The following is a 17,062-nucleotide window of genomic DNA, read 5'->3' as shown; positions in this document are numbered from 1 at the left end:
TCGCGCCCAGGAAAAGACACAAAACAGAACTCACGACAAAGCTACAACCTGACCTTTGGCTCTAGGTAAGTAGGTAGGTACGGACGGCAGGTAGGTAGATACTTCCGGCCAACATTGTGCCCGCTTGCCTGCCTGCCTGCCTGCCTGCCTGCCTGCCTCCGTGTACCTCCTTGCAAGGATTCGCACACTTTCTTTACATAAGTTTGTGGTCTGTGGTCGTCGACTTAATCCTCCTCGTCCTGAATCGGAGAGAGGGCGGGGAAGAGAGATAGAGAGATAGGGAGATGGAGAGAGAGAATCAAAAAATCAATGTTTACTCCCCCACAGTCCACGAACCGTGTCGGTGATTTTCTGCTGCTGCCGCTGAATCTGGTCCTCGGTCTGCCCTCTTGCGTTACCTCGCGAGTCGACTTCCATAGCATCCCCGTCGCCGTCGCCGTGATCGTGGGCTCCACCTACGGCCTCCTCGCCATGAATAGGCTGGCCCTGGTCATTGAGCACTTTATTCCCGTTGACCATCTCGGCCTTTGGTTTCGGGTCGACGCTCATGGCTCCATCCATGTGCCCGGCCATCAACCCTCCGCCCTCGCGGAGCTTGTTGATGGCTCTGACCGTGTCGATGGCCTTGTGCAGTGTCCTACGCGCGTTGAAGTTCTTCTTGACCGTCGGCAAGAGATCTTGACCCTCGCCGGTCGCCTTTTCGGGGCTGGCGGGGTCTTCAGGCTTGATCCAGGGGTGCTGCAGGGCTTGGTGGGCCGTCATGCGAGCACGAGGGTCGACGGTCAGACACCGGTTGATGAAGTCTCGGGCAGTATCGGACACGTTGCGCCAATACTCGACCGGCGTGAAGGAGTAATCGGCCGCGAGGATGGCTTGCATTTCTTCGAGATTACTATCGTGATCGAAGGGAGTATAGCCACATAGCAAAAAGTACGTGATTACACCTATAGCCCATATATCGCTGTTGTTGTTTCGAACACGTAAAGTCAGCCCGCATCCACTTTTGGAGACTAAACAATAGCCCCATGAATAGAAAACGGAAACCAGGTACACGCCACGATGCAGAGAAGAAGAAAACCAAAGGCAAAACTTACACAGGCTTTCCGTGACCCGTCTTCTTGAAAATCTCGGGAGCCATGTATCCCGGTGTCCCACACGTGGTGGTCAAAACGTGGAACCGCTCCTCGTCCATGATGCGCGACAATCCAAAGTCGGCAATCAACAGGTCGGCATTGTCTTCTGGCGTCCGAAACAAGAGGTTCTCAGGCTTGAGGTCTCGATGCACGATGCCGTGGTCGTGGAGGTAGGCGACGGCCGACAGAGTGGCTCGAATCAGGTCGGCGGCATCAGATTCATAGTAGGAACCTTTTCTGCAGATGCGGTCGAACAGTTCTCCTCCCAGGGCAAGGTCTGTCACGAGATACACTGTTTCCCATTGTCAGATGTTGTTGTCGGTGTACACCGCCATCTCCACCACTGGCTCGAAGGGACCAAATCTAGTAGTACCTACAGTTGTTCATAGTCTCAAAGTAGTCAACCAAGGTGAGAATGTTGCGGTGTCCCACCGAGACTCTCTTGAGCACGGCGATCTCGTTGCGGACCTATCATATGGACATCGGATCAGTAAGTCACCCGGGCCAGCGCAGGCAGCCAAACTCACCATATGCTCACGTCCTGCCATCAGCCGCTTGTTGATGACTGCGCTTGCACTATCAGCTTGGACAGTTCTCTTCTCTCTTCTCTCGTTCAACCATGGGTGGTAGTGAAGAGAGCGGGACGAGGACGGCCTTTCCCACCTTTCGCAGCATAATATCTGCCCGTATCGATGTGTACGCACTCTTTCACCACCGAGTATGAGCCTGCTCCTAGAGTCTTTCCTGTAGGGTGTGTGTAAGCGCATGCTACGCTTTGCGAAACCCCCGTTGGAAGCGCACCTGTCTTGTAGCGACATGGCTGGATCTGAGGCTTCTGTGCACCGGCCTGCGAAGCCATGGCGGAGTCGTTTCGCAGTAGAATGTGATAGATACGCAGGCAAGCGTTGAAGGCCCTGGGGTCGTCGCAGCAGTATCTCGCCGTTCGATCTTGAACGGACGAGTATTCACAGGGCCGGCCTGGTGGAGGAGGGGTACGGGGTACCAAGTAGGATCGTCTCGAGAGGGAGAGAGAGTTGGAGATGGTTTGAGGCACAGATACAAACGGGTGTTGGAAAGAATGCTCTCGTTAGGTCTGGAGTTTGGTAGATCAGACCCTGAAAATAGAACAACAGGATGACCCGACGATGAAACTCTCAGCTGGGCATGGTAAGAGAACGGTGTCGCGTAGGCGGTTTATGTAACTGTGTGGCGGCTTATTCGTACACAGCATCTCCCTCCAAATGATTAGCTACAACGTGTTTACTAAGTTAGAAGTAATTCCTTGCCCCTCCATTCACACAGTCCCCCGGGGTCAGATGGGGCACAGGCCATCAAGCAAGTCGCTAGGTGATAACGATAGGCGATCAGGAACCAACTTCACTTCCCATCTTCATTCAATCCCACGAATTATTTCCCCCTTCTCTCACTCAACACATCCTCTGCTGAATGGCGTGACACTTGCCCCCCAGGTCTTCTGGTGGTTAGTTCTAGATCCAAGCATCAGTCAGGACCTTGGAGGTAGCCTTATCCAACAGCATTCCAGAACTTTTGCTGTAAAGCAATGATAAAGTCATGCCAACAAACAAGATTAAATTTAGTTATGTCCTACTATGTGTATGTACAGCTAACGAACGTCAAGGCCAACGAAGCCAATGCAAAGTGTAAAACAACAGCACCCCGGACAAGACCGCCCTCTTGTGCCTCTCCCAGCCTGACTCTGTCCCACTAATGGTCCATGTGGTTTCTTGTCCTCTGGCTGTACGCTCCAATTCCCTTAACAGGTGATGATGCTGCAAGCGTTCGGTCGTGGTGCCGAGAGAGGAACTTGGTCGGCAACACCCTCGTCCACGGCGGTGGCGGTCCAGAGAGTGTCCAAGTCTGGGAGGACGTTGCAGCATCGGAACTGATTGATTGTGTGCAAATTGCTGTTAACCGTGTCCGCGTCATCAGCTCCGTTCATGATGTTCATCAAAGGCACAAGGACGTTGCTCTCGAACCCTCCGAAAAGGTCATCTACTGCAGCCTGCGCCGCGGTACCGGGCAGAACATCGCTCTCGCAGGCCAGGACTTGCAACTGCGTCGGTTCGTTCTGAGCCGCCGGAAGGACTGTCTGCAATGCGGACAGGATCTGGTTTGGGTCGGAGAGCACAGTGACGCTTGAATCGAGGAATCCGTTGACAGTCACGACGTCACTGTTCCATGCGATGATGGCGTTGATGACGCCCACTTGGCCGGGGTCGCCGGCAGGGCAACCATTGGGGCTGTCGCGTTTGGCGAAGCGCAGAGTGGATGGAGCGGCGGCTGAGGTGCCGATGAGAGCGAGGAGAGAGGCAGCAATGATGGACTTCATGATGATCGATTTGGTGTCTCTGGAGGATTAAGAAGCTGTGTGTGTGTGTGTGTGTGTGTGTCGGCTGTTATGATGCGTGAAATGAAGGTGCGATAACCGAGAAAAGAAAGGCTCAAGGAAAATTGTTGTTGTTGTTGTTGTTGTTGTTGTCTGTTGTAGAAAATGCAAGATGATCTCTGTCCTCTAGAGGCTCGAATCTCTCACCTTTATATCTCGTAGTGTCGCTAGCACTCATACTCAGCCTTCCACATCACCATGGCTGTTCGCCCATTTTGCGGTAGGATCGCACCGCTGCAGCCATCGAAGGATTGATCCTGTCAAGCTCTCGTCTAGATTACTGCTGACGGTGGTGGCGCTACCCCAGAAGAGAGTAATAGTAATCCCGAAACAACAGGCATCTATTATTGAGGATGTCAGCGAGGAGAGAGAGAGAGAGACAATGATGCATCCCAATTCACCCGTTGAGGCGCAAGCAGCCACAAGACCAATGGCAAACTGGAAAACTTTCCATACATAGCAGGGGATTTTAGTAATGCTTATTCTAAGCTTGACGACTGCGGATTGGCGACGGCAGAGCAACCAAGACAACTTGAAATAGACAAGCATCACTAAGCTATTTCTTGGCCTCTGCCAGGTCGCCAGGAGCACATGGGCAAACAGTGAATAGCATAATATTGTAGGTACGTAGGGACTGCTCGTACCGTCGTACGGAGTACTTTTGATTGAGTTGAACCCCGGAGAGTTGGCTGATCCTGTCTGTAATCAGACCATCCCATACGTGAGATTTACTTTTTCGTCACTAGGCTATTTGGAGAGTTGACCGCAGGTCTTGTAGAGAATACCGGCTCATTGCTCCTTGCCCACCCCTTTCCAAATAATTTGACCTTGTTGCAAAGGCCTATGCTTATGCTCATATCCAGCAGATCATGTCCATGCTGTCTGTAACCTCTTTGAGACATGTCCTTTGCCCCCAACCAAATGTAGAGGTGTAGCTGACCAGAGAAGGGTCTTCCCTCACAGGGATGGTGATCCTCAACATGAAATCAAAATCTGCCATTGTAAATCCCTTATAGTGTAACCCCCTCCAGCAGTCACAGTCCTTTTTGCATATCAGAGAGTCTACACAGCCTATCGTTGGAAGCAGTGCCGATGCATTTCGTTTGTGGAAAGTGCTGAGGACACAGTAACGTCCTGTTTTCGGGGGTTCCGACACCTGTCATCTGATTAGTGAGGATATGCCAGGTACCTAGTACCCAGTCAGAGTTCGGATCTCACAAGTAATGCTCCGTACGAGTACTTTTTTGGTACGCTACAAAACTTGATTTCAATCCCAAAAAGTCAAATGCAGTCTGAATTCACGCCAACTCTGCCCTTCTGCGATTCTCCAAGCCCGAAATGGCCCCGAGATCCCCCGGCCGCTGAGCAGATGTACCGGTGTTGTTGGGATCGAGCGCAAGTCGCTGTGCTCTGCCGCGAAAATCACCTACGCTGTGTGACTGGTCAGGTTCCATGTATACTGTGCGCAGTGACAGAACTCGAGATCGACCGAGGAATAGATCGACCCGGGGAGTGATTTTACGTCAATCGAGACAAGTTTCGGATTCTTTGACGTGAAGGGGTCGATCTGTCCCAAGTAGATAGGCTCAAGACAAGCGAATTTGACCTCACCACGGGTAAAGCCTGTACGACCTCGCTTGGAAGGGGTGGACGCCCGGGTGGCAGTCAATGCCGTCGGTAGCTGTACTCGTGTGGGAAGTTGCGTCCTGCCTCACTGCTGTCCTGCTAGGCATACCGCCCTGATGGCGGTACTACATAGCACATGGCCGTATTCCTGGTCATCATATTGCGTGCTGATAACTACTCAGCTGATACTTTTGCAACGAGGGGCGCTTGTCGGGAGCTTCCCCCAGTAGGTGGCCCGAGTGGCTCCCCTGCCAGCCATGTCTTAGTTGCAGCGGTGAATGCTGGGCTGTCACTGGGCGTCGTGAGATGCAATGTTAGAGTTAAACTTCGACCGTGTTATTGGTCTTTGGGACAATGTGCGGGCTTGAAAGTAATGCAGTTCTCGACTTCACCGCTGCTGCTGTCCATGGGAGATTCGTTTATGCGGAATATTTTTCCGGCCAAATAAATCGGTCCTTTATCAAACGTAACGCATCTGGTGTCTGAAAACTGTTCCATTTTGATGGGAGCTGACCCTTGTGTGGGGGGTAAAGTTCAACTACGGAGGACGGCTCAATGTGCTCCTTGACCAAAGCTGATCGAGTATAGCGCGTACCAAACCCTCGGTTTTAACGACCTTTTGTGACGACGTCGGGCAGCTTCGTGGAGTCAACATCTCATCAAAGGGAAGTGATCCAGTCTTGTCACAGTCTGACAGCTACTTGATCATTCGATGTCCAGGTGAAGACCTCGATCCACGCGGAGATTGCGGCCAAGACGAGAGCCGCCCTGGACAGTGCACTTGTACGGTGTATGCCGAGTCAGGAAGAGGGAAAGCGTCAGTTTCAAAATGGGTGGACGGGACACGCTCACCAAGGCGCCAGTAAATACTGCCACAGATCCGAGACTGCATCACGCTGTCATGTGAACTCTCGTATGGTCTAGCAGCTTCATAGCTAATGTATGTGTCGTATATTGAAAGTGGGAGCAGAGAGGAATATTTTATGCATCTGAGCCGTCAGACGGGAGGCGGGAGGAAGGATAAAAATGCCGCAGCGTGCGAGGGTTTGGCATCAATCTGCGACTTATTTTGATAAGTCGACTGTCCAGCACACACATACTCCATAATAGGCCACACCTTTGGCCCCGTTGGGCTTAGACGGTCAAAAAATGAAACCTGACGGCCCAGGGGAATGGTACACCGACTTGGGCCCTGTTCCAAGAAGCTTCTAGTCTGGGACCGCAGCAGGGGCCGCGCGTGGGTGTAGCGTACTGAGGGGTCTTCCACTTCCAGCACGGCACGACCCGCCGCGACGACGTGGACGCAGGTGGTGGTTTTTGGTTTTTTCCCGAGGACCTTCATGGGAATCCTTGCCAACTTGTCATTGATCCCGCCTCTGAGAAATGTCCGAACAAGGTTTTCTCTTCGACGACAGGGAGCCGAATTGTACGTCGGTCTGCACTGCCGCTTGAAATTGCCTGTTATGGGAGTGCATGTGGCTCCATTACCCCCTTCGTCTCGATTACGCTCGACCGGTGTCATCCTGGTCGCTAGATCCCTTTTCCTGATAGACACGGCATTCGACGGTCTTGACCCTAGGGTTTTTCGCTGCATCTTTCAAGCTGTGGAGCGATTCGGTGAGCCTACGTGGCTCTCTTCGTATTTGACCGTTTGGAAGCCGCTGAAGCCGTCTTTGCCAAGAGCACCATGCCACAACGTGGCCATAAAGAGGCCATTGTTTCGGATACGCCTTACCCTTGTCCAGCCACTGTGCTTGTAATCAACGCTTTGTGCGACTTCAATATGCATGACGGCGCGGGAAAAAATGTCATAGTAACGTATGTTTGACATCAGAGAACCGGATCAAGCCAGCAACCACGGCTATGGATCTCTCCTTGCGGAGCACCTTGTTTCTCGTTCGAAATGGAGTAAAAATAGTGTTGCGTAGGGAGAGTAGCACCCGTCCAAGCTGTCCATCGATGTTGGTCGCCCAAAATCTGTTTGCCGAAGGGCATTTGAAGCTTTCGTCTGGTGTGCTAGTCCCGGTCCCACCAACACCGCTCCTCGCCAGAATCCACCTTCGCTCCAAACTTTGCAGAATATCCCACGTCCATGGCCAAGCTTGAGCGAGCTCTTCTGTTGAATGTTGTGGAGACGGGCAAGGTGTTGATCAGTTGACAGTTGGAGGAACGGGAGCCTTGGACAATAAGAACCGACACCAACATGGATAGGTCGTGATGATGACTTCTGGATTCTGTTTAGAACGAGGTTTTCTTTCGGAGCCTCGCTATCGTCACGGACAGCAGTATGGACCAACTGACATCGTCGGCACCTTGTGGCCGCTGATCTCTGCGAGTCGAGCTTTCTGGATCCTTGTCCCGGCGGGCCTTCGCCTCTCGTCCAATTTCTCGCACGGAGACTGACAGAATCAGAAATCATGCGTGCGCATCCCACTACCCTGGTCACTTGGTCTATCTTCGGCATCTGAAAGGTGTAAAATTCTGTCGAAGGAATCATGAGCGTGGCTGCTTACTCTAGACACGAGCCTCGGCCGTGCGCCTAGCAGCACCGACACCTCCAATAAGGAGGCCATAGTCACCTTGACTGCGACTCTCTCAGTTTTCTCGAGACTCAACACTTCGCGTGCTAGTGCAGTTGCGTATTAGTTGAAGTTTGTTTGACATTTAAGGAGCTGTCAGGTTCAGAAGGACCCTAATTGTGTAGACTCTCGATCGGAAAATAGGCATCGTATCTCGAGCTGACCGTCTTGATACTCGCCCAGGATGGGATTCGAATTGAATAGACGCAGCCATGACAGATATCTGTCTGAGAGCCAGTCACTTCCTCATGGCCGGGTTTGCGCCAAGCAACGTGCTCAGACGCTGAGAAGTGGTTGCAAAGTGCTCCGGTTTCCTCCTGACCCGCTCTATTTGATGGATACACTATGGTCCCGTCCATCCTGACCTTTGGCTTCAGCCGCGCTTGTAGCCTCCGGCGCGCAGCCTGGCTCTCGGCAACTAAGAGCCCGCCTTTATGGGCAGCTGGAGAATCCATACACTCTTCCACCTGCTCGTCGAAACCCGCTTGCGATGCTCTGGAGCACCGTGTCTTAGCAGAATCAACTTATCTGGCCATATCCCTCTTGCCACATTGATATACTCCCCCGAGCACCCAGCACATAACAACTTGCAAGGCTCATGTCGTGAAGACGTGTGCGCTTTCTTCCTGCAGCGGTCGCTTTATTGGACTGTGCTCCGCCCTGATGCCGCCTCCGCGCACAGTAGGGGCCGAAAATTGCTTTCACCTCTAGAGTCTCCATTGCCAGCTGGCAGTCCTCCACCTTTCCGAAGAAAGATAAGACTTTCATCCTGGCTTCAGTAACATTGTGCAAGACTCGTTCTTGCGTGGTGTGACAGAAACAACAGTCGATTTTCACTATGGCTGCGAGGTCAGAAACAACCCCCTTGCGCGCGCTTACTCCCTGCTTATAGAAGTCACAGGTCCACCGGTGACGAAGATTTCCATCGGAAGGTCACCTATTGTGACCGAGAATATCAAGAGCACTCAGTGCGATATGAGATCTATCAGGTTCCCATTGACGCCGTAAGCCGGGCCCTAGATCACGAAGTATCGAGACAGCAACTGAGGTGCGCAGGAGGAAGAAACGAGGCTGCTTGAGCAGCATGAGATGCTCAAACTGATCTATACCGACTGGAACAATGGGTTGTATGCCCCAATCGTAGGAGAGCCCGAGGCCATCCTCGACTGTGGTTTTGGGACCGGTGCTTGGGCCTACGATGTAGCAGAGTATGATCCCAACTGCATGGTAAGTTTGTCTTTCGCTCATCGGGTACTCAGGGCCTGAAATTTCGCTTTCCTCAGGTTACCGCCATCGATATATGTCCACTCCTAGCACCTTCGGATCAGTTGGAGAACATTGATTTTCAGGTAAAGAGTCTCCTAGGGAGTGTTCTGTGGAGATCCGTCGGCAGACCTCTGACCTGGAATGTCTGGATTGACCGGGAACAACCTATCCTGCCCCAATAGCATCAGCACGGAACGAGTGAGGCTAATTGATTTGGTAGATCGCAAATTTAAACCACCGTTTAGACTGCGCCGAACCAAACACCTTTGACCTGATAAATTCCCGCTTTGTTGCCAGTGGCATTGCTGCGACGCGCTGGCCCAACTATTTTCGCGACATGCATCGGTGAGGGGGCCCGCAATCTCACATCCAAGTAAATTTCCCTGACCTTGGGAGCACAGCCTTCTGAAGAGCGGTGGGTGGGTGCAGATGACTGAATGGGATCTTTTCTTCCGTTCGGATTCCGACAATAGTGATGCCCTGCAAGCCCTGCATGAGTGGTCGAGACTTTATACGGAAGCCTTGGGCTCGTCCACACGTCCGGAAGGCAAAAAGAGATCTAGGGTTGTACAGGACTTCGAGGTCTGGATGCGCATGGCTGGTTTTATCAACGTTAGCACAGACGTCCGGGACATACCTACGTGTGCATGGCCACAAGGTGCGCCGTCTTGCTCAGAGTCTGCGTGGTTTCATCAGATTGACAAAAAAATTTATACAACAGATGCACACAATCGGAGTATAGGCGAAGCCAACCTGACGAACATGAAAGGGCTGATACACTCGCTGGGCCTGTATCCTGTCACAAGCCGTCGACTTCGAGAAATCGAAGATTTTCATGACTTGATTGAAGCAGCGTATGCCGAACTAAGTGACGTTGGAGCCAAACCATATATCAGACTGTACGGAACCTTGCCGACCACCCTGTTCCTGCTAACTTGTGATGGTAGTCATACGACCTTCGGTATGAAACGCTGAACGTGTTTAAATGACAAGATTGTCGCGATCGACTCTGTTACCGAATGCATGTCGCCGGAAGTATACACCGGAGGCTGAAATCATGACGCATGACGTCCAAGTGATGGCGGTGCAACAGGCCAAAGTTCAGACCTGAAATTTCTGTCCAGGGGTCTGCACTCTGTGCTCTTGACTGGGATAGGGACGCTCCTGACGCGTAAGGTGTAACCTTTGGTGGCTGGCCATGCTTCCTTGAGCACAGAGACGACTCTACAGGCATTGCTCTGGTAGTCGTAGGAGCGCCCGAGGCGAGAGGCGCAGTGCAGCATGCTGGCTCCCGGCATTCCGACCATGCCACAAACAATTCGAGGAGTCCATGGCAAGCCTAGATCGGTCAGGTGCGTCCTTTGCATGAAGTCCATCGTCACAGAAGTTGTTCACTCTTCAAATCACTGCGCACTTGGCAGGCCACAGGCCAAAACAGACGACGGCTGGCAGCGAAGCGTGGAAAAGTTGGTTATCCCTGCGAGCTGACGTGAAGTGACATGTTGGGCGCAGAAGCCGGGTCAGAGTTGCCATCTCAGCCCGCGCAGAGGTAGGGGCATCTCGATATGGGCGACACAATATACTCCAACCTTAGGTAACTGTAGGCTGTATTCAGTAGCTCGGTCCTGGGGTTTCTTTACTCAACGAATGTATTACTCAAGTGGCACCTGTGAGATCCCTGAACAGAGTGAAAGATTGAAAGATCCTCGGACCGCGAGCAGGTGCGCAAAGGGAGTGCCACTATGCCTCAAGCGTTGCTCGCCTGCGCCCCGGTAAGGGTGTTTGGGGGACCCCTGTCGAACGGCTCCCAGGATGGCACTGGGACTGAGTCGTTTAGTTCTCTGGGCACGAGTTATTAGTTAGTAGTTTACCATTCCGCCCCAGGGTTGCCTCGCCGGCGTGTTGTTTTCTCGTCCACCAGGAAAGTCGACAGTGGTCTATACAGCAGCCTCAACAGCCGGTTTACACGGTCAAACCTAGACAATGATATTTAACAAGGGCATCAGCATGGCCGACTCGGCTCTTACTCCGTCGGTAACAACTACTGCAGTCTGGACTGATTGATCACCTCTATAAGACGAAGATTCTGTCCGTAATCGTACAGGCACTCAGGCACGGCTTAGGGACTCGGTGGTCCTCATGATTCATACTGGGGCTCTGTGTAATGGCCAGTATGCATCTGGGTCAAAAAACCACACCGGCGATATGTAGGCATGGTCGAAATATTGTGCAGGCTTCCAGAATGATCACAGGTCTATCTACCGTCTCTCTCTGTCCCACACACCGCTCTCTGTTAGGCCGTTCAGATGTGCAGCGACAGAGGCATGCTTAGTGGCCTAGCTTTGAGAGCCCTACAACTGCCGCCAGCCTGCTTATTGATGTGAAGATCTTGGTGATCAGCGGTAATTTTCGCAGACACATCTCTTGCGCCCTGTGCTCACCCCGACAGAAGCATAGAATGCACGGTCAATGATGGATGGTACAGGCTGGTGAGGAGGAAGTTTAAGCTCGGACGCCGCAACTGGAGAAACAGTGACTCCGTCTTGGCAATTTCATCTCCATCGCAAAAAGTTTCTCCGCATGCATTTCTTCTTCATTGATGAGACTCCCGTCCTGTAAGCCTAGACTGTACCGTTGCTTGTGTGCCTTGAGAGCCTAAGGAACCATGCCTTCGACGCATAAAAGAGACAAACCCTGGGACACAGACGGCATAGACAAGTGGAAGGTCAGTACGCAGGCCCCCCATCCTCACATGCGCCAGCGGCTAACGCTCTACGCTCTATATAGATCGATGACTTCAAGCCAGAAGACAATGTCGGTGGTACCTTCGCAGAAGAGTCTTCCTTCGTTTGCCTCTTTCCAAAGTATCGCGAACTCTACCTAAAACAAGCCTGGCCCCTTGTCACGAAAGCGCTGGAGAAAAGAGGAATCGCATGTACGCTCGATTTAGTCGAGGGCAAAATGGAAGTGCGCACGACCCGCAAGACTTTTGATCCTGCTGCGATCCTGGACGCAAGAGACCTCATCAAGTTGCTTGCACGAAGCGTGCCTGCTCCACAGGTGATGCAACCCACCACACTTTCGTTTGTGTACTTCATTGACAGGAGTTTCAGGCCATTAAAATTCTCCAAGACGATACCGCCTGCGATGTGATCAAAATACGCAACCTGGTTCGAAACAAAGAGAGATTCGTGAAGCGCCGGCAGCGGCTTCTTGGACCTAACGGTTCCACACTGAAAGCCCTCGAGCTCCTCACCAACACTTACATCTTGGTGCAAGGGAACACGGTCAGTGCTATGGGCGGTTACAAAGGTCTCAAGGAAGTCAGAAGAGTGGTCGAAGACTGCATGAACAATATCCATCCCATATACCATGTCAAAGAACTCATGATCAAAAGAGAATTGGCCAAAGATCCCACCCTCAAAAATGAAAGCTGGGACAGATTCCTGCCACAGTTCAAGAAGAAGACATTGAGCCGAAGACGAACACCCTACAAGGTTACCGACAAGACCACCAAGGCCTACACCCCCTTCCCGCCCCCCCAAGAGAAGAGCAAGGTTGACCTACAGATTGAAAGTGGCGAATACTTCCTTGCGAAGCAGGCCAAGGAGCGTGCAAAGGAACAAGAGAGGAGAGAGCGACAGAAGGAGAAGAATGAAGAAAAGCAACGCCAACGAGAACAGGCCTTTGTGGCTCCAAAGGAGGATGTCCCAGAGAAATCGAAAAAGAGGAAATCTTCTGCTGACGGAGAGGTCCGCAAATCGAAGAAGTCAAAAGCTGCTGTATGAGCGGTACAAGCCTGACTTAGAATCATGAAGCGCGACTCACGAGAACCAAACCCGACACAGACATCGTACCTTCCCGGCCATCAACCATGACTACAGATTCGTCGGGGCAAAAGGGTCAGTGAAGTCCTCTTTGCTATTGAGAACTGGACCGCAACGAGGAATCTGTCAGCAGCTTTGATCTTGAAGCGACCACATACTGTCTGGAGGTCCGGGAATCTAGATACCTACCTGATGCGTTATCCACGGCCAATGCCCTAGCAATCGAACGCGAGGCACAGTTCTCGAAGCAGATGGCGTCGACAAGGTCGACAATGTGACGTTGGTTCCGGTCTCGATGGCCATCCCGGGCCTCTTGTCCGCGAACACTCCACCAAGCAACGCACCTTGTTGGGAGTTAACCTTCTGAGATACCACCCTGCAATCAGTCGCCCTAGACTGATTCAACGCCTAGATCATGTTAGCTCATGCATCTGCTTGACGTTTGACCCATAAAAGTACCCAGGTAGAGGCAGCTCCACGCCTGACCGCCGCCACTTTTGGTCGCTATTCTTCACCTGCCTGGGCTGCCTCTGCTCACAGACCAGGCACTCAGTACCCCTGGGCTTGGTGGCGGGGATGACACAAGCGAAAGCAAAAGTGCAAGGCCAGGCTTTCAATGACAGTAACTCCAACAAGCCCGGAAGGTCTAGATTGGTACATGATGTCAGCTGGGGAGGATCGGCATTTGCTCCGCTTAACCTTGATCGTCCGGTGTGGGAGGGACAGGGCTGACAGTGAGCCGCAAACCACATATGATCACGCAACAATGGACCGTTCGATTAGCGACGTGCGTGCCAATGCGACGATGACCAGACCTCATTCTGCGATACTCCGCTATTTCCACTGCTTGATTGGATCTCAACGGCGAAACACCCTTGCCAAAGCAAAGGCCACCGCTAGCGTATATGGATAATAATTTCTCCGTTCCGGACCGCCGTAGTCCCATCTTCCAGCCTTGCCCAGATCATCCCCGTCTTTGAGCTTCCAGCACCAATGAATCAAGCTCGCTCGAATTGACTGCGCGGAGAGCGGAGAAGAGGCTTTTCAGAGACATGAGTCCTACTGGCTGCCCGCTTATACAGTCGGCCATTCGAAGTGTCAAGAGTTCGCCTTATTGGCTGGGACTTCTGCCAAGAACCTTTTCGCTCAAACTCATTGCATCGTCCGAACTTTGAAGTTCTCCTTGAAGTTCTGCAAATGCTCGCGACAGCTGACTTGATGACCAGGATGAGCTTCAGTAACATTCGTGATAGGCTCGCCCGCCTTTGCCCCAGCAGATGGGGTGTCTTGAGGAGATGTTGGCAGGACGGTGTTGTGTTGAGCGTCGATAAGTGAATGCCTCGTGACAAGGTCTATAAGATGGTCGCCCTCGCCCTCGTCAGTTGCACAAGTATTCTAACATCATCGTCCATCTTCAACCAGTGAAGCAGTTCTTCTTTCTTCCCCTCATACCAGAACAAGTATCTTTGACGAGCATACTTTCACTACAATCTAAGGGGGCACTCCAGGTCTATACAAAACACCATGGATGTCGACGCCATTACCGAGCGCCAGGCCTCCACCGCCGATGCCATGGCGAACCAGAAGCGCAAAAGTGTGGTGAACCAAGGCCTCACCGGTGCCTCTGCTCTGACGGTCCGACAGTCCATCTTCCCTGTCGCACTGGTCACGCTCCTCTTCTTCCTCTGGGGTTTCGCCTACGGCCTACTCGACGTGCTAAACGCCAAGTTCCAAACGTCGCTCAACATCACCGCCGCTAAGGCCGGCGGGCTTCAAGGCGCGTACTTTGGCGCTTACTTCATCGGCCCCCTGACGTACTCTGGCTATATCGTGCGCAGATTCGGGTACCGTGTCACCTTCATGACCGGCCTCTGCATCTACGGGGTCGGAGCACTAATGTTCTGGCCCTCGGCGGTGTACAAGTCCTTCGGCGGCTTCTGCGGCAGCCTGTTCATCGTCGGCAGCGGGCTCTCGACGCTCGAAACGTCTGCCAACCCCTACATTGCGACCTGTGGACCCCCACGCCTGTCTGAGTTCCGTCTGGAGCTTTCGCAGTCCTTCCAGGCTGTGGGGTCTGTCGTCGCGCCACTGCTGGCCTCGCGTGTCTTCTTCAAGCACACGCACTCCACAGACCTCTCCCACGTCCAGTGGACCTACGTCGGCATCGCTGCGTTTGTCTTCCTCCTCGCCGTGGTCTTCTTCTTCGCACCTCTCCCCGAGGTCACTGACGCGGACATGGCCCTCCAGGCAGAACAGTGCGCCGACCTGACGGGATACGAGGTGAAGCCCCTACGCAAACAGTACAAGCTCTTTTTTGGCGTCGCCGCGCAATTCACCTACGTCGGAGCCCAGGTCGCCGTCGCCTCCCAGTTCATCAGATACGCCCAGGAGTCAGCTGGCATTAGCGAAGCGGCCGCATCCGACCGCTACGCCATCGGCCAGGCTCTCTTCGCCATTGGTCGCTTCGCCGCCGCCGGTCTGTTCATGTTCGTCAAGCCGCGCCTGGTCCTTTTGGTCTTCATGACCATGATCATGGTATTCATCGCCTGCTCCATGGGAGTAGAGGGGGAAGGCGGCGTCGCCATGCTCTCTCTAGTGCTTTTTTTCGAGTCGTGCATCTTCCCTACCATCTTCACCCTAAGCATCCGAGGTCTAGGACGGGATACAAAGCGAGGTTCTTCTTGGATCGTGGCTGCCGTTTCGGGCGGAGCTCTATTCCCAGCCTTGACGGGCTTGGCGGCTGACAACTTCGGCTCCTACCATCTGGCCATGTGTGTACCGCTCTGTGGCTTCTTTGTCAGCTTCGTGTTCCCAATCTACCTGAATGTCTTCTGCAGGAAGGAGTTGGATGGTTTCCGGGCGACAAAGATTGGATACAAGGACGAGGGACGCGGAACCATCATCGGTGACGCCGACGACATCCAAACCTTCGAGGCCATGGCCAAGAGACAATCAGTGATGGTGGAAAAGGTCTGAGGGACTCCTGGCCATCTTTGAACGGGACGTGGGACTATGAACCTGAGTTCTGTCGGCAATGGTTGGTGGCTGTTGGTTGAGAGTACTTTCATGGAACAGAAAGCACTCGTGTCACCCGTCATTTGAAATTTCTTTACCGACGACGCAACGCAACGCCTCGTCGCCCCCCAGGACAATTCTGCTGAAGGATTGATTGAATGATGTGATGATCTCCTATCTTATTAGTCGAACGCTAGTGCATGTAGAAATCTGATTGATTTACTTATTATTTCTCGACTGACCGAGATTCCCACCCCTAAGATCCTCGTAGACACGCTCATATATATATGTACACTTTTACCCCTTTTTTAATATACTCTATTCGAGTCTTATCCGATCGACCGTTTGGCCTCTCCCTCCTTTTCGAGTATACATGGTCTGTACACTGTATATACGTTACCACAATACTTCTCATGCAAGGCAACGATAATTGATTAATTCACTGTGCAAGATGAACCCTAACCCTAACCCCAACCCTAACCCCAGCCCACACGGGTTCTTTTTCTGATCACCGTGAACGAACTGGACATGCCCCCAAAGGTCGAAAACGGCCAGACATGGTGAGTAACATTATCGTCAGATTAATGAATGGCACGTCCGAAAACTACTCAATTCCGAGACTAATAATGGTTGGTACTAGATACACCAGCACCGCATTTCTAGGAGATATATGTCCATCACAAGAGCACTTTATTTTTGTTTCGGATTATAAATGAGCTGATTTACCAAGTACTGACTATATATTACCTATCACTCTACATCCTAGATTCTAATGCGGCTGTACCATCTCATTAGCACGCGGCTGATCGTTGTATATGTGTGGGGGCATCATGAATGCTTTCCTGCAAGGTCTGGACAACTAATAACTTGTAGCCGGAAAAGCATGTCGCTCGGGCCTGCGGCCACACGATTTCACCTATTGAATCCTTGGCTGAAGGTCTGATTGTCGATTTGACGCCTCCTTCTCGACTTTCGTGTGAACCCGTCGGCGCTGGACAACCACAGGATCAGAGGGAGCCCTCGGTGGTTTGAACACTGGCTTTGGACTCTGAAGATTTTGCCATAATCAGATACGAATGGCGACGGCTTCGAGCGTTGGTGTCTCAGTGGATCGAGAAAGCCACCCCGTCACCAGCCTTTTTGCCCTTTTCTGTCCGTCCCTCTGACAATTTAGAGCTTCATAAATTGGCCACGAGCATATTCATCCCG

General features: G+C 52.4%; 5 protein-coding genes across 5 annotated transcripts; 3 read left to right on the top strand and 2 right to left on the bottom strand.

The window, feature by feature from the left end:
- Positions 1-306: 306 nt before the first annotated feature.
- On the bottom strand, positions 307-1,992 carry PV08_09457 (uncharacterized protein; the record flags this gene model as incomplete). Its single annotated transcript, XM_016383774.1, has 6 exons — positions 307-961; positions 1,095-1,425; positions 1,511-1,601; positions 1,661-1,698; positions 1,797-1,877; positions 1,935-1,992. 6 exons carry the CDS (start codon positions 1,990-1,992, stop codon positions 307-309), a joined length of 1,254 nt encoding a protein of 417 aa, XP_016232397.1.
- A 915-nt stretch (positions 1,993-2,907) lies between these two features.
- On the bottom strand, positions 2,908-3,483 carry PV08_09456 (uncharacterized protein; the record flags this gene model as incomplete). Its single annotated transcript, XM_016383773.1, has 1 exon — positions 2,908-3,483. One exon carries the CDS (start codon positions 3,481-3,483, stop codon positions 2,908-2,910), a length of 576 nt encoding a protein of 191 aa, XP_016232396.1.
- A 5,100-nt stretch (positions 3,484-8,583) lies between these two features.
- Positions 8,584-9,986, top strand: PV08_09455 (uncharacterized protein; the record flags this gene model as incomplete). Its single annotated transcript, XM_016383772.1, has 8 exons — positions 8,584-8,594; positions 8,647-8,749; positions 8,802-8,972; positions 9,029-9,094; positions 9,232-9,356; positions 9,413-9,669; positions 9,733-9,910; positions 9,959-9,986. 8 exons carry the CDS (start codon positions 8,584-8,586, stop codon positions 9,984-9,986), a joined length of 939 nt encoding a protein of 312 aa, XP_016232395.1.
- Positions 9,987-11,676: 1,690 nt separating this feature from the next.
- PV08_09454 (KRR1 small subunit processome component) lies at positions 11,677-12,799 on the top strand (the record flags this gene model as incomplete). The annotated part of the gene is made up of 3 exons (XM_016383771.1): positions 11,677-11,736; positions 11,799-12,071; positions 12,125-12,799. 3 exons carry the CDS (start codon positions 11,677-11,679, stop codon positions 12,797-12,799), a joined length of 1,008 nt encoding a protein of 335 aa, XP_016232394.1.
- Positions 12,800-14,362: 1,563 nt separating this feature from the next.
- Positions 14,363-15,814, top strand: PV08_09453 (uncharacterized protein; the record flags this gene model as incomplete). The annotated part of the gene is made up of 1 exon (XM_016383770.1): positions 14,363-15,814. One exon carries the CDS (start codon positions 14,363-14,365, stop codon positions 15,812-15,814), a length of 1,452 nt encoding a protein of 483 aa, XP_016232393.1.
- Between the last annotated feature and the right edge of the window lie 1,248 nt (positions 15,815-17,062).

This window comes from Exophiala spinifera (genome assembly GCF_000836115.1).
Source record: "Exophiala spinifera strain CBS 89968 unplaced genomic scaffold supercont1.7, whole genome shotgun sequence".
Classification (NCBI taxonomy): Eukaryota; Fungi; Ascomycota; class Eurotiomycetes; order Chaetothyriales; family Herpotrichiellaceae; genus Exophiala; species Exophiala spinifera.
The sequence above is the reverse complement of the archived record's forward strand: the minus strand, read 5'-3'. Positions and strand labels throughout refer to the sequence as shown.